The 13,012-nt window shown below is 42.4% G+C and overlaps 1 protein-coding gene across 6 annotated transcripts in view; it reads left to right on the top strand.

Moving 5' to 3' along the window:
- LOC112911588 (uncharacterized) overlaps window positions 1–12,329 on the top strand; it is a 57,964-nt gene extending 45,635 nt beyond the window's left edge. For 5 of the 6 annotated variants that reach the window (XM_025988198.2, XM_072722506.1, XM_072722507.1 and 2 more), the window contains 3 exons: window positions 732–858; window positions 1,469–1,564; window positions 6,295–12,329. In XM_025988198.2, the coding sequence (XP_025843983.1) occupies window positions 732–858; window positions 1,469–1,564; window positions 6,295–8,276 (2,205 nt within the window). In that variant the 3' untranslated portion in view covers window positions 8,277–12,329. The remainder of the gene's footprint in view (window positions 1–731; window positions 859–1,468; window positions 1,565–6,294) is intronic. The other variant, XM_025988207.2, reaches the window with a different exon arrangement.
- Window positions 12,330–13,012: the final 683 nt, after the last annotated feature.

Here is a 13,012-nt window from a genome sequence, read left to right as displayed (position 1 = left end):
CATGGAGCCTGCTTGTGTCTCTGCCTCTCTCTCTCTCTCATGAATAAATAAGTAAAATCTTAAAAAAAAAAAAAAAGAAACCTCACCACAATGTTTACCTCTTGCAAATGGCGCAAGTTGGCATTCCCTGATTCTCTCCTCATTTTGACCCACATTACACCTTCCCTTCATTTTTGTCTCAGCTGTTAAAATACCTTGTTTTAGGGGATCCCTGAGTGGCTCAGCAGTTAAGCGCCTGCCTTCAGCCCAGGGCGTGATTCTGGAGTCCTAGGATCAAGTCCCACGTCAGGCTCCCTGGATGGAGCCTGCTTCTCCTTCTGCCTGTGTCTCTGCCTCTATCTGTCTCTCATGAATAAATGAATAAAATCTTAAAAAAAAATACCTTGTTTTATGAATAGATGTGTATGTGTGCAGCCCTCCACAAGGCTACGTAGCTCATTAGGGTATTGTTTTATTATATTTCTGTTGGACCACTTTCTGGTGCTAAAGTTGAGGTTCAGTAAGTATTTTGTTGGTGGTTCAGAAGATTTAAAATTATGAATTTCAGTTGCCATGTATTATATGGATGGAAGAGTGCAACATGGCATTTTATCCCAGAGATGTTTGGCAAAGGAGAGACAGTAGTTATTCTCCATAACTTGTTTGGTGAGAGTAACGTGCTCAAGCTCCAGTCCTTTTGCACCTTGTGTAGTACTAATTGCTTCAGATTCACCAGGATTGTATTCTTACAGGAAGCATTGTCATTTGAAGATTTATTTGTGGACTTCACGCAGAAGGAATGGCAGCTCCTGGATGGCAGACAGAAGGACTTGTACAAGGATGTAATGTTGGAGAACTATAGCAGCCTCGTTTCACTGGGTAAGAGAGCTCCCAGAGGACCTCATATGGTGCCCAGTACCTTACTGGTTCAGTTGCTGAGAGCCATGCTGCTTCTGAAATTTCCAATGGTGTTGGGCCTAAATTTAGGAGATTTAAAATTCCTTGACTATGATGCCAGGGAGAGCGTCTGCACCATGCCTTCCAGTAATGGAGACTTATTTACATTGTGCAGCCTCTGAAACTTATCAGAATGGTGGTGGTGGTACCATTAGTGCTCAGCATCTAGTGCTAGGAACTTACTGTATTTCACATACTGTTCATCTGTGGACTTATTTACACAGCAGTTTTGTGGGGCAGGTATGATTATTCTCCCTTTAAGTAACTTTCCCAAGGATTGATAGCAAATACCTGAAAGGGCCAGGCAGACTGGCTCCAGTGCCTCTGAGGTGTATAAAGGTTTTGTATTTGAATTATAGAAGTCAAAGTTTCTTAGCCACCAGGGAAACCATTGCCTTTGAGAATTATTTACTCTGTTGATACACAAATGGGTAGATTCACTGTGTCACCTGATGCTAGAACTTGTTTGTTCTTTAGAGGCCCTAAAGCACAAACAGTTGGAGCCATTTCTTTTGTGATTTCCCCTGAACAGGGTATGAAGTTGTGAAACCTGATGTCATCTTCAGGTTGGAGCAAGGAGAAGAGCCATGGATAGGAGCTGGAGAACTCTCAAGTTTAGACTGTCCAGGTGGGTGTGCAAACCAGTCAGATGCAGGAGAGCAGAAATTCAGTCTCAGCTGATCAGGGCAGCTGGTCAGGGCTTGACTTCTGTGAGAGCTCTCTTCCAAATCTCTAAACCTTTAGTGGTGATTCGGAACCACTGACAGGAGTTACTCCAATTATGCTTAGATGTGGCTTCTTTGTTTGCAGCTCAAAGCAAAATATTTCCTGCGTGGCCAGGCCATGAATTGTTTTGACTGTCAAGTGTGGGACTTTGACTTCTTGTCAAGGATTCTGAACGTTTGGTCTTTGTCCTCTGTTCACCTAGGGCAAACACACCCTGCTTGTATATTCAGGAGCGTTACTTTTCCCTCATTTGGGCATCTGATGCCCAGAGAAGTACCCTGTGGAGCCCACTCTGTTCAGTCTCCTTGCAGCAGGAAGTCCTCCCCAATTCCTCCTACACACTCGGTCCTTTTCTTCCCATTGTAAGATTGGGTTCTGCGGTGCTCTTCCTGTAGATTAGACACCACGGAGTACATTGAATGTTCTTTCTTTGTATTCTTATTATTTAAGTCTTTTGCCTTTTGGAAACTATCTTTTTACTTAACTCTTCAAGTCACACTTAAAACTAGACCCACAATGTCTCATTCCCGAATTTCCCAAATTGCTCGATAGGTCTAGAGTCTAATGTTTTCTAAGTTTTCTTAAATGATACCATGTCTTTCAGTTCCTAAAGCAACCAGCACTCTTCTGATCCATTGTACAGCCCTCCTTATCTGCTATATGATAGGGACTTTGGGTTCCCACAAGAGCAGACTCTGAGATATTTCCTGGGGATGTGGTCCCCACCTGGTAGTGGGAGAGCGCAGTGAGAGGACACTAGTAGTGGTGTGATGGAAGGGTGCTGACCTATGGTGGTTGCAGGGAGAGGGGCCAGGAAGCTTCTCAACCTCTGACTCCCATTTCTCATGGCCTGAGCCTTGCCCTGGAGGGTGTGTTAGTTCTCCAGAATATCTAGAATCCCTGCATATAGACCAGGTGTGCACTTGTGGCTTAAGGATTGTTTGGGGCAGAGACGTGGGTGCCCAGGGTAGACTTGGGGTGGGCCCACAGTCCACCCAAGATGCCGGTCCCTCTGAATGTAGCCTGGGCAGCCTCCTCCTACAGAATCTTCAAGGTCTGAGTCTGTGTGGCTGTCAGCTCTTTACTCTTTTTTCCCCAACTCATGGTCAATTCCATCTAAAGATTCCTCAGTGTTTTCATTTTTTTTTTTTCCTCAGTATTTTCAGATGTAATATTTATTCTTCTCGGGATCTGAACATTTGATCGTGCTATGCTTTAACTTATTCCTGACTGTATAAGCTCTGTTTTCACTGCATTCATATTCATGGAATGTTTTTGACTGCTCCAGCTGAGTTTTTCTCACTATTTTTCTGAAGTCCCATCCCAGACCTGATCACAGTGTATATAATATTCTTTAGGTGGTTGGTCCCTGAGCTGTGTGCATGCATAAACACAAGGCTTATCGTTTTATTTCCGTTTATGTGTTAGACAATATTCATTCAATAAATATCTCTTCAGAAGCCCATTGTTTTAATTTAGGAGTTTTTAGCCAGGTTTGCATTAGATTACCTGGATATTGTTTTTCCAATGACAATCATTATGGATCAATTACCAGTAAAATTGATGCAGTAGAGTCGTGAACATGCAGTTTTAAAATTGAGTATTCTAGGACTGGAGTTTGTAGTTTGAGAAACCTCTTGTGATTTTTATGTGCCCCTCATTTGTTGATAGCATCCACAATTAAAAATAAAAACCTCAAATATACCTTACAGAGGTGTAGAACTTAGCATCCAGTTTTGGTGTGGTGTTTTTTTTTTTTTTTTTTTTTTTTGTAAAACATCTAAATGTTGAACGTTTATGTTTCACTACAGTGCAGTGTAGTTAGTTGTCAGAGTTAACTAAATAAGCCCTGTGTGTCAGGGTCCTCAAGACCACCACCATGTTCAGAGAGTCACGAGGAGGACTCAAGGTATCATTGTCCATATTGCTGAGATTTATTACAGGGATGTAATGAGAGCTTCATCACCATGGGAAGGGTAGGAGCATAGTCTGGAGGACTCCGAGTATGGGTTTCCTGCACTGCTCCCTGCAACAAAAAGAAAATACAGTAATATCTGTAGTGTTTCTGCCCAGGGAAGCTCAGAGACCCAGCATCTAGGGTTTTATTGGAGGCTGCTTGTGGACATCTTAATGCCTGACACACCACCAGCATTGCAGACTCCCAGGAGAGCAGGTGCTCAGCAAAGAATAATTGTTTGCACACAGTCTAGGCACAGGGAGCCCCTTTTATAAGCTGGGGAGAAGCGGGAACACCCCCCAAAATGGCAGCCAAGGACTACCTTGCAAGTAATCATGTGTTTGCATAATCATGCCTGCTAGAGCAGTTCATAGAAGGTTGAATAGATGGTGATATGTATATTTTCAGGTATCATGCTCAGTGGCATGGGTTCAATAGTGAACATTAGAGATCTATTACCTGCCTACACTACACTTAATTTCTCATGGGAGGATCAAAGTAATCAAGTTGGCAAATAACCAGGGTAAAACCCAGACCCTGAAATTTCCATTATAGAAATAAGGTAGATGAAAATGTAGTGGAGAGTTTGTGGCACTGTGTAGGCTGCCATAACAAGATATCATAGATGGTTAAACAACAGAAAGCTTTGCCATACTTCTGGAGCCTGGAGGGTCCAAGGGCAAGGAGCTTGTGTGATTAGGTCCTGGTGAACATAGTCTTGCTGGTGTGTAGATAGCCTTGTAGCTGTGCAGTTTTGCCCTCACGTGGCCTTCATTTGTGCATGGAGTTGGGGGGTGAGGCCTGCTCCGGTGTTTCTGATAGGGATGCTAATCCTTTTGGATCAGGGCCCCACCCATAAGATCTCATTTAACCTTAATTCCTTTGTGATCCCATTTCCAAATATATCCACATAGAAGGGTAGGGAGGGCTTCAACATACAGGTTTGGGGAAGTGGGGTGCACAAGTTCTCAGTCCACAGCAGGGTTCTAGACATGAAGACCAAACTGAGTGAACTATGTGAACTGGGGGAAAGTGTACCCTTAAAGGACTGACAAATATGAATATATTAGGTCAGGAAGAAGTTTAGGGACTACAGGAAGCAGAAAGTAAGCCTTTGTGTTTGGGTGTCTGTGTGCTCGGCAGTGTGTGGGATCTAGGTCATACATTGACTTATAAGCAAGCAGCAGGAAGGCAGTTAGATTGACTCTGGTAATTTTAAATAAAGTTCACTGCTTAAAAAATATATATTTTTTAAGATTTATTTATTTGAGAGAGAGTTGGGGGAAAGGCCGAGGGAAACAGGGAAAGAAGCACACTCCCTCTGAGTCAGAGCCCCACATGGGACTCAAACCTATGACTCTGAGATCATGCCCTGAGCCCAAACCAAGAGTCTGATGTTCAAAATTGACTGCACCACCCAGGTGCCCCCTGATTTACATTTATAAAAGTTTAACCTATCCACAGAATGGAAAATGTTACGGGAAACAGGGAAATCACTTGGAAAGATATTTCACTGAGATAATAAGATAGATTAATGTACAGCAGGGAAGAGTGGTGGGGAGAGTTGAGGTATCTGGGATATCCCATAAATAACCAAAACTAAAGCAGTCCCATTTTCCTAGTGGGAAAAAAGTAAAAATTTCCAAACGTGTCCTTAGTCTAACAATATCACATTTAAAGTAATGTAAAGTTGTAAGTTTATAAATACTACATTTTCTGCTCTCACATCTGTTTATGTAACACTTTATTCAGACTCCTGACCTATATCTCAAAGTTAATGTTTCTGTAGTAGACCCTGACTTTAACCTGCAGACCTCTTTTTCCCTCATACTCTGAGGGTATTTTCCATGATAGGTTTCCATCGTGAAAGATGATGTGCTCCATGACATGCCTTTCTTGGTTATGATGTTGAAAATGCAGTGGGAGTTTCAAACTTCCAGAAAACTTAAAAATGGGGAAAAGTTCACAAATGATTTCTCATTCTTCAAGCTTGTAATGGCTTTAGTAGTTCTTCTGTCAAACCTGTTGATTTTCTATGTCTTCTTCTCCATTAGAATGTAAGCTTCATTGGGGTTTCCTGGCTCCTGTCCCCATGGTCACCCAGAGCACAGTATATCCTTATTAGGCATGAATGAAATCGGCTCCTCAGAATATCGGATCAGTACTTCTTCCACCTTCCTTTCTTTGTTCCTCCTTGCTCTTGATGTATTTTTTACATTTTCTTTTCATTTTATTAAGTTTTATTTGACAAGAACCAGAGGTGACTTAATATACTACTGCCTGTATCTTATTCCTATTTATAGCATTTTCTTTTTTTTCCTCCACATACCTAGAGGATAGATCTCATACTTGGGACTGAGATACAGGCTTCCAAAGCATTCATCCCCTCAAACAGCATTGCTCATTTTTTATTCAGTAAATATAATCATAGAAGGGGCGTCTGGGTGGCTCAGTCAGTTGAGCATCCACCTCTTGGTTTTGGCTCAGGTTGTGATCTCAGTGTCATGGGACTGAGCCCTGTGTTGGGTTCCACACTCTTTGGGGAGTCTGCTCAAGATTCTCTTTTATCCTTCTCCCCCTTCTCTCATTGTGCATGCTCTTGCACACTCTCGAAAATAAATAAATCTTTAAAAACACAACTATAGAAGCATTCACAGGGTTTTCTTTCTTTATAGAACAAGTCTTGCAAGTAAATGGTCACATGACATGGCACCAAGATAACCAGGAGAAGCTTAGAAATATGAAACAAGATGATGAATGTGATGCATTTGGAAAAAAAATCAATCTGAGCATGAACTTGATTCCTTTAAGGAAATCAAACAGTGAAGATGATGTAGATGGATTACTTTTAAAACGTCACTTAGATTTACTTATTCCAAAAGCAGATTATGGAAAAACAGAACCAGATGGCTTAAGTGTATTTGATAAATTGTTTCTGCATACCAAGCCTGAGGAAACTGAATCTTGGTTAAAATATTATGAATATGATAAATATAAAATTAGCTCTAAGAAGTCACAGATTATCATATATCACAGAACTCGTTTAGGGGAGAAACTCTACGAATGCAGTGAATGTAGGAAACGCTTCACTAAGAAATCCAGTCTCATTAAACATCAGAGCAGACATATAAGAGAGATTGCTTATGGCTGTGGGAAGTGTGGCAAAACCTTTCCCCAGAAGTCACAGTTTATTACACATCACAGAACTCATACAGGAGAGAAACCTTATGATTGTGGCCAGTGTGGGAAAGCCTTCTCCCAGAAGTCACAGCTCACATCACATCAGAGAACACACACAGGAGAGAAACCATATGAATGTGGTGAATGTGGGAAAGCCTTCTCCCGGAAGTCACACCTCATATCACATTGGAGGACACACACAGGTGAAAAACCCTATGGGTGCAGTGAATGTGGAAGGGCCTTTAGCGAGAAGTCAAATCTTATTAATCATCAGAGAATTCATACAGGAGAGAAACCTTTTGAATGTAGAGAGTGTGGGAAAGCCTTCAGCAGGAAGTCGCAACTTGTTACTCACCATAGGACTCATACAGGGACAAAACCCTATGGATGTAGTGATTGTAGAAAAGCCTTCTTTGAGAAGTCCGAGCTCATTAGACATCAGACCATTCATACTGGAGAGAAGCCTTATGAATGCAGTGAATGTGGCAAAGCCTTCAGAGAGCGGTCGAGTCTCATCAACCACCAGAGAACTCACACGGGAGAGAAGCCTCATGTGTGCATTCAGTGTGGGAAAGCCTTCTCCCAGAAGTCACATCTCATATCCCATCAGATGACTCACACAGGAGAGAAACCCTTTGTATGCAGTAAATGTGGGAAAGCCTTCAGTAGGAAATCTCAGCTTGTTAGACATCAGAGGACTCACACAGGAGAAAAACCCTATGAATGCAGTGAGTGTGGGAAAGCTTTCAGTGAAAAATTAAGCCTTACTAATCATCAGAGAATTCATACAGGAGAAAAGCCCTATGTCTGCAGTGAATGTGGGAAGGCGTTTTGTCAGAAGTCACATCTCATATCACACCAGAGGACTCACACAGGAGAGAAACCCTATGAATGCACGGAGTGTGGGAAAGCCTTTGGTGAGAAGTCAAGTCTTGCAACTCACCAGAGAACTCATACGGGAGAAAAACCATACGGGTGCAGGGATTGTGAAAAAGCCTTCTCCCAGAAGTCACAACTGAATACTCACCAGAGAATCCACACAGGAGAGAAACCCTATGAATGCAGTCTTTGTAGGAAAGCTTTCTTTGAGAAATCAGAATTAATTAGACATCAAAGAACTCACACAGGAGAAAAACCATATGAATGCAGTGAGTGTGGGAAAGCTTTCAGGGAGAAGTCAAGCCTCATCAATCATCGGAGAACACACACAGGAGAGAAACCCTTTGAGTGCAGCGCATGTGGCAAAACCTTTTCTCGGAAATCACACCTAATACCACATCAGAGGACACACACTGGAGAGAAGCCCTACGGCTGCAGCGAATGTAGGAAAGCCTTCTCTCAGAAGTCACAGCTTGTTAATCACCAGAGAATTCACACAGGAGAGAAGCCTTACCAGTGCCATGAATGTGGGAAAGCCTTCTCCCAAAAGTCACAGCTCATTAATCACCAGAGAACTCATACAGTGAAGAATTCCTAGGAATGGAGTTCATACCAAGTCTTTGACAGAGATCTCACCTCTTCGTACTTCAGAAAACGCAGTTATGGTAAATCTTTCAAATAAATAATTGCATCACATTATGTGTCTGTCTGGTAATCATTAGGATAGGAACTCTGAGGTTATGTAGGGAAACCCTTCAGCAGATTAACTTAATCGTATAAGAACCCTGAGAGTAGAATGAGCCTGTGAGATGCAGTGGATTTCAGAAAACTGTCAGACATACAGCAGGAAATTAATAGCAATGAGGAATACTGTGAATGTCAGAAAGCTTTGCAAAGGTCACATCTCCTTAGCTGTTGGAAATATCCCCACTGGGGTAAACACTAGTCCAGTAAGTGAAGAAAAACCCCATGAATGCAGCAAGTGATGTAATATTTTTATCAAGAAATCACAGCTGTTGTGCATTCAGAACATACTCTCAGAAATGAAGCTCAGTTAAAATACTAAGAATGGGACAGTCTTCAGCAGGTAATCCAACCACATTGTATTTTGGGGAAATTCATATTGTGGGCAAAACTACTAATTTAAAGACCTTGGAAATATGCCCCTAGAAGTAAAGCTATCAAGGGAACCTGTACTTTTTTATTAATAGACATGGTTATCAAAAATTCCCAATTCTGGGGCAGCCTGGGTGTCTCAGTGATTTAGCGCCGCCTTCGTCCCAGGGCCTGATTCTGGGGACCCGGTATTGAGTCCTACTTCGGGCTTCCAGCATGGAGTCTGCTTCTCCCTCTGTGTCTCTGCCTCTTGCTGTGTGTCTCTCATGAATAAATAAATAAAATCTTTTTAAAAAAAATCCCAATTCTGATGGTTGATATGCTCAATCTGAAGAATGAAGCTTTTAAAATATGTGAATAGGGATACCTGGGTGGCTCAGTGGTTGAGCGACTGTCTTCGGCTCAAGGCATGATCCCAGAGACCCAGGCTTGAGTCCCACATCAGGCTCCTCTCAAGGAGCCTTGTTCTCCCTCTGCCTATGTCTCTGCCTGTCTCTGTGTGTCTCATGAATAAATAAATAAAATCTTTAATAAGAATATGTGAATAAATTGACTCTTTGAAACATCTAAATAAGACATTTCTCAGTGGTATTAATGACTTTATTTTCCTGTGTCTCACAGGATGTCTCATATTTTGGAATCATATGCTAAAGTGATTGTGAGCATGAAATGCACATTCCTGGTAGTGCCTCTGTCAGGACACATACGTGCTGCTGGTTTTTCTGTGTCAATGATACAGTGAAAATGGTAGCTGATACAACACATCTTACTGCTAAATATCCAGCTTAAGTGATAACACATCTTTTTTCCTTATGGCCTATTGGTATATAAAAGGGATCTGTTGTTGCTGCCCTTTCTCTTCAGTTACGAAAGCCAACATTATATGAAGTATGCAGCCTGAGAGTCTCTGAAACAATTATATAAAATCTTTTTAATAAGTATTAAAAGGTAGGAGCCACAGCCTAACTATAGTGACTCATGAATGATCAAAAGAAAGCAGGTGTATGAACTATCACTCAACATTTAGGCTAGATGGCAGTAGTGCTGTGTAGTCTTACTCCCACTCAGCTTGGCACCTTCGTGCATCAAGTAGACATACTTCAAGTGCTGTGTCCCCAAGTATAGCTTGTATGTTACCTCCCTCTGATGTATCACGATGCTGTGTGCCAATATGTTTTTTGTGTTTCTTAAAATCTCTTGTAAAAAAGCTAGATGGAAAAACCAATTTAGGAGTTAGCATTCAGATAATGTAAAATACGGATTTTTGTGGTGGAAAATATATTTTTGGTGTGTTCAAAGAAGCCTGTCTTGCCTTCCTGCGACTTGCTGTAATTACTGGATAGGTATTAGGAAATGGGATTTTCATTGTTGCATCATTTGAAATATCTGTGTTCCACCTTGTGTCATTAGTTGCATCTTCTACATGGAGACTCCCACTGTGAACCTTTCATGATAAGTAGGGTTCGCTTTGGCAGTGCATGAACCACCCCTTAGGTAGAACTTTGCAGTGATCTCTACAATGTTGCCTGATAAAGTCAACAGTGTTCTTTGTATGATGGTGAAATTCAGAAAAGTCCAATCCTGATCTTGTTACCAGACTTGGAAAAATCAAAGACTTCTCTCTTGCTTTATCAGTACGGTGTATTGCGCTTTTGATTCTAGCAGTGTCTTTTTCCTTTAGTTACCAATTTTAGCATCATTATTGAATATTTGGGACGTAGTAGTTTTCTAAACCACTGCACCGGATTAAAAGTACTAGGTCCCCAAATTTGTATTCATACTCAAATGTAAGGACTTCCTACTTTTCTCCCTAAATCTAAAGTATTTTTAGCAAATTCATTTGTAATAGAATAGTTACAGGGTGATATCTTAACTTTGCAGATTTTCCCATTTTTAAATTTTCATTTATCATGATTCTCTTTCCCCTTCCCAGAGTTTGATTCATTAGTTTTTGGATTGAGCTTTGAGTCTGTTGTCTAAACATGATCTAATTTTGCTCACCTCAATTCTAGGTTATTTCATTTACTGTTAAGCAGTTAAACCCAGTATTTGTCTCACTAAAGATTAGAATGTCAGCACTACCCCCACTGGTTGAATACCCAAGAGCAGGGTTTTTCCCTCCCCCAAAGAGCCAGTTATCAGGCGGGGAGGGCTGAGGTTGACAGTAGCCTTATGCGGAGGCTCAGGCATGTTGTGTAGAATTCGCACGAGAGGGCTTTGATTCTGAAATTAGGTATTTTTAGTGTCTTTTAAATTACCTCGGTAAATCACAAAAACCTGTGTCTCCTCATTTTCCCTCATTGGTTCCCACCACAAATCCCACACCAAGAAGAAAACTGGTTTTAAGTTGAAGGATTTATGTGCAGCCTCCTGGAGCACTGGAGGTTGTGTTGATTGGATGTTTAAGTAGACCAGGTGGAAGGCATGTCCCCTCTATCCTCTCCACCTGGTTCCCCCACTGGCCTGGAAACAGTGCTGTAGAGGACACTTCCTATTGTATTCCTTTTACTAAGTAAAGTCTGAATTTTGGGACCTGTCCCAGGAGTGCCTTCTGTTCAGTGTTTCTTTGTGGGATTTGGTAATCAGATACAGTTACCTCTATGGATCCATATGTCCCGGATATTCTGATTTCAAGATCATGTCCTGTAGAGCCTGAGGTGAAATAAACACAAAGAGTATCCAGTTTATCCAGCAACACCTGTACCCAACAGCAGAATACAGATCAGCGGGCATTTGGAATTTGCACCTGAGGCGTCTCATTTGGTCACTTACCCCAGCAGTATATGATCAGGTTGTCAATTTTGCTCAGCTCCTTAGTCCACAAATACTGAACCAACAAGCTGCTGGATGTTCAGCACCTAGTCTGGCCGAAGTGCCGATGAGCTCACCCCACTGTGACTGTCTTCAGATTCCATGCTTAGGAGTTGCTTTGAGATGCAATTCTGACTTCGCACTCCTCTGCTGAAATTCCATGGGGCTAATTGCGGACTTGAAGTGCATCGCCCACGTGGTCAGTGTGGACCTCTGTACCAACCCGGCCTGTCCATCACTTCTGAATAGCATTCTTCTGGCACATGGCTTTTTTGGCCTCCTTGAACTATCTTCAGTTCCTTGAGGTTTCCAGTCCTGCACTTTTTGCATCTTCTGTCATTGAAGTGTCTGTGTTCCTTGTTAATGCCTGTCCACACTTTGTGAACCTGCACACGTGTCTGTCACTGTGATAATATAACCGTCACTTTCTTTTCCATTAGAAAGCTTCTGGAAAGCTGGGACTGCCTTTCATTGTATAGTTTGAGAGACTGAAGCTGTAACATATACACATAGTAACTCTCCATGGTTTCCCAAACAATTGGGGGCTCAGTTAGAGGCCAGAACAAAGCCATGGAAGCTCGTGCTCCAGGATCTGGTTCTTCTGGTCCTGATGTCCGGGGTCACCTCTGCCCTCTACCCTTTTCATGCCTTGATTGTTGCATTCTTGTATGAGCTATCCTGAACATCCTTGTAATAAATTCTCATGTTTGCTTCTGCTGGTTCACATTGTGTTTTTTACTTACAACCCAAATATTCCAACACAGGAGGTCAGACTGTGTCCTGATTTGGATTCTCTGGAAGTGGATCCTGAGATGAAGTTTGGAATGCAAGATGTTTATTGAGGATCAACAGCTGTGATGTGATGGCAGGATAAATAGCAAAGGGCAGATCAGAGGAAGAAGTCAGGCTGCACAGAGACTGTTGAGACCCTGGCCACACCAGTAGGGAGCTCTGGAGCATGTGCTGCTCAGGAGTATCTCATATTGGGCCAATATGATCAGATCTCCACAGCTCTGAGGTGCTCTGTCACCAGAGACCTGCTGCCCTATGAAGAGGATCATCCCAGGTCAAGCAGTTCTTTTTAGTGAGGCCAACTTCACAGAAGCTGGCAGCTGGAGGCAGTCTGCTGGCCACTCTCCCTGCCAGCAAGCCCTTCCTTGGAGGGGGTTGGATTGCCCATCTGTCACCACAGTCCATCCCTCTCACTGCTGAGCCCCATTTCCCCAGCATTAGGTCTGTCTGAGGAGAGACTGAGGAAACAGGTTGCTCAGACCAGCTGGTCCCTTCTCACCTGTGAGCCATTCTGTGGCCTTTGCTGGCATTGGTGGCTCCTCCCTCCTCAGGGGTCTGAGCCATGGTTACCAGGCCCTCCTCAGACCTGAGCAGATGGTAAATGCAAGAAACATA

The sequence above is a fragment of the Vulpes vulpes genome, chromosome 10 (assembly GCF_048418805.1).
Source record: "Vulpes vulpes isolate BD-2025 chromosome 10, VulVul3, whole genome shotgun sequence".
Classification (NCBI taxonomy): Eukaryota; Metazoa; Chordata; class Mammalia; order Carnivora; family Canidae; genus Vulpes; species Vulpes vulpes.
This window is presented reverse-complemented; position numbering and strand designations above follow the sequence as displayed.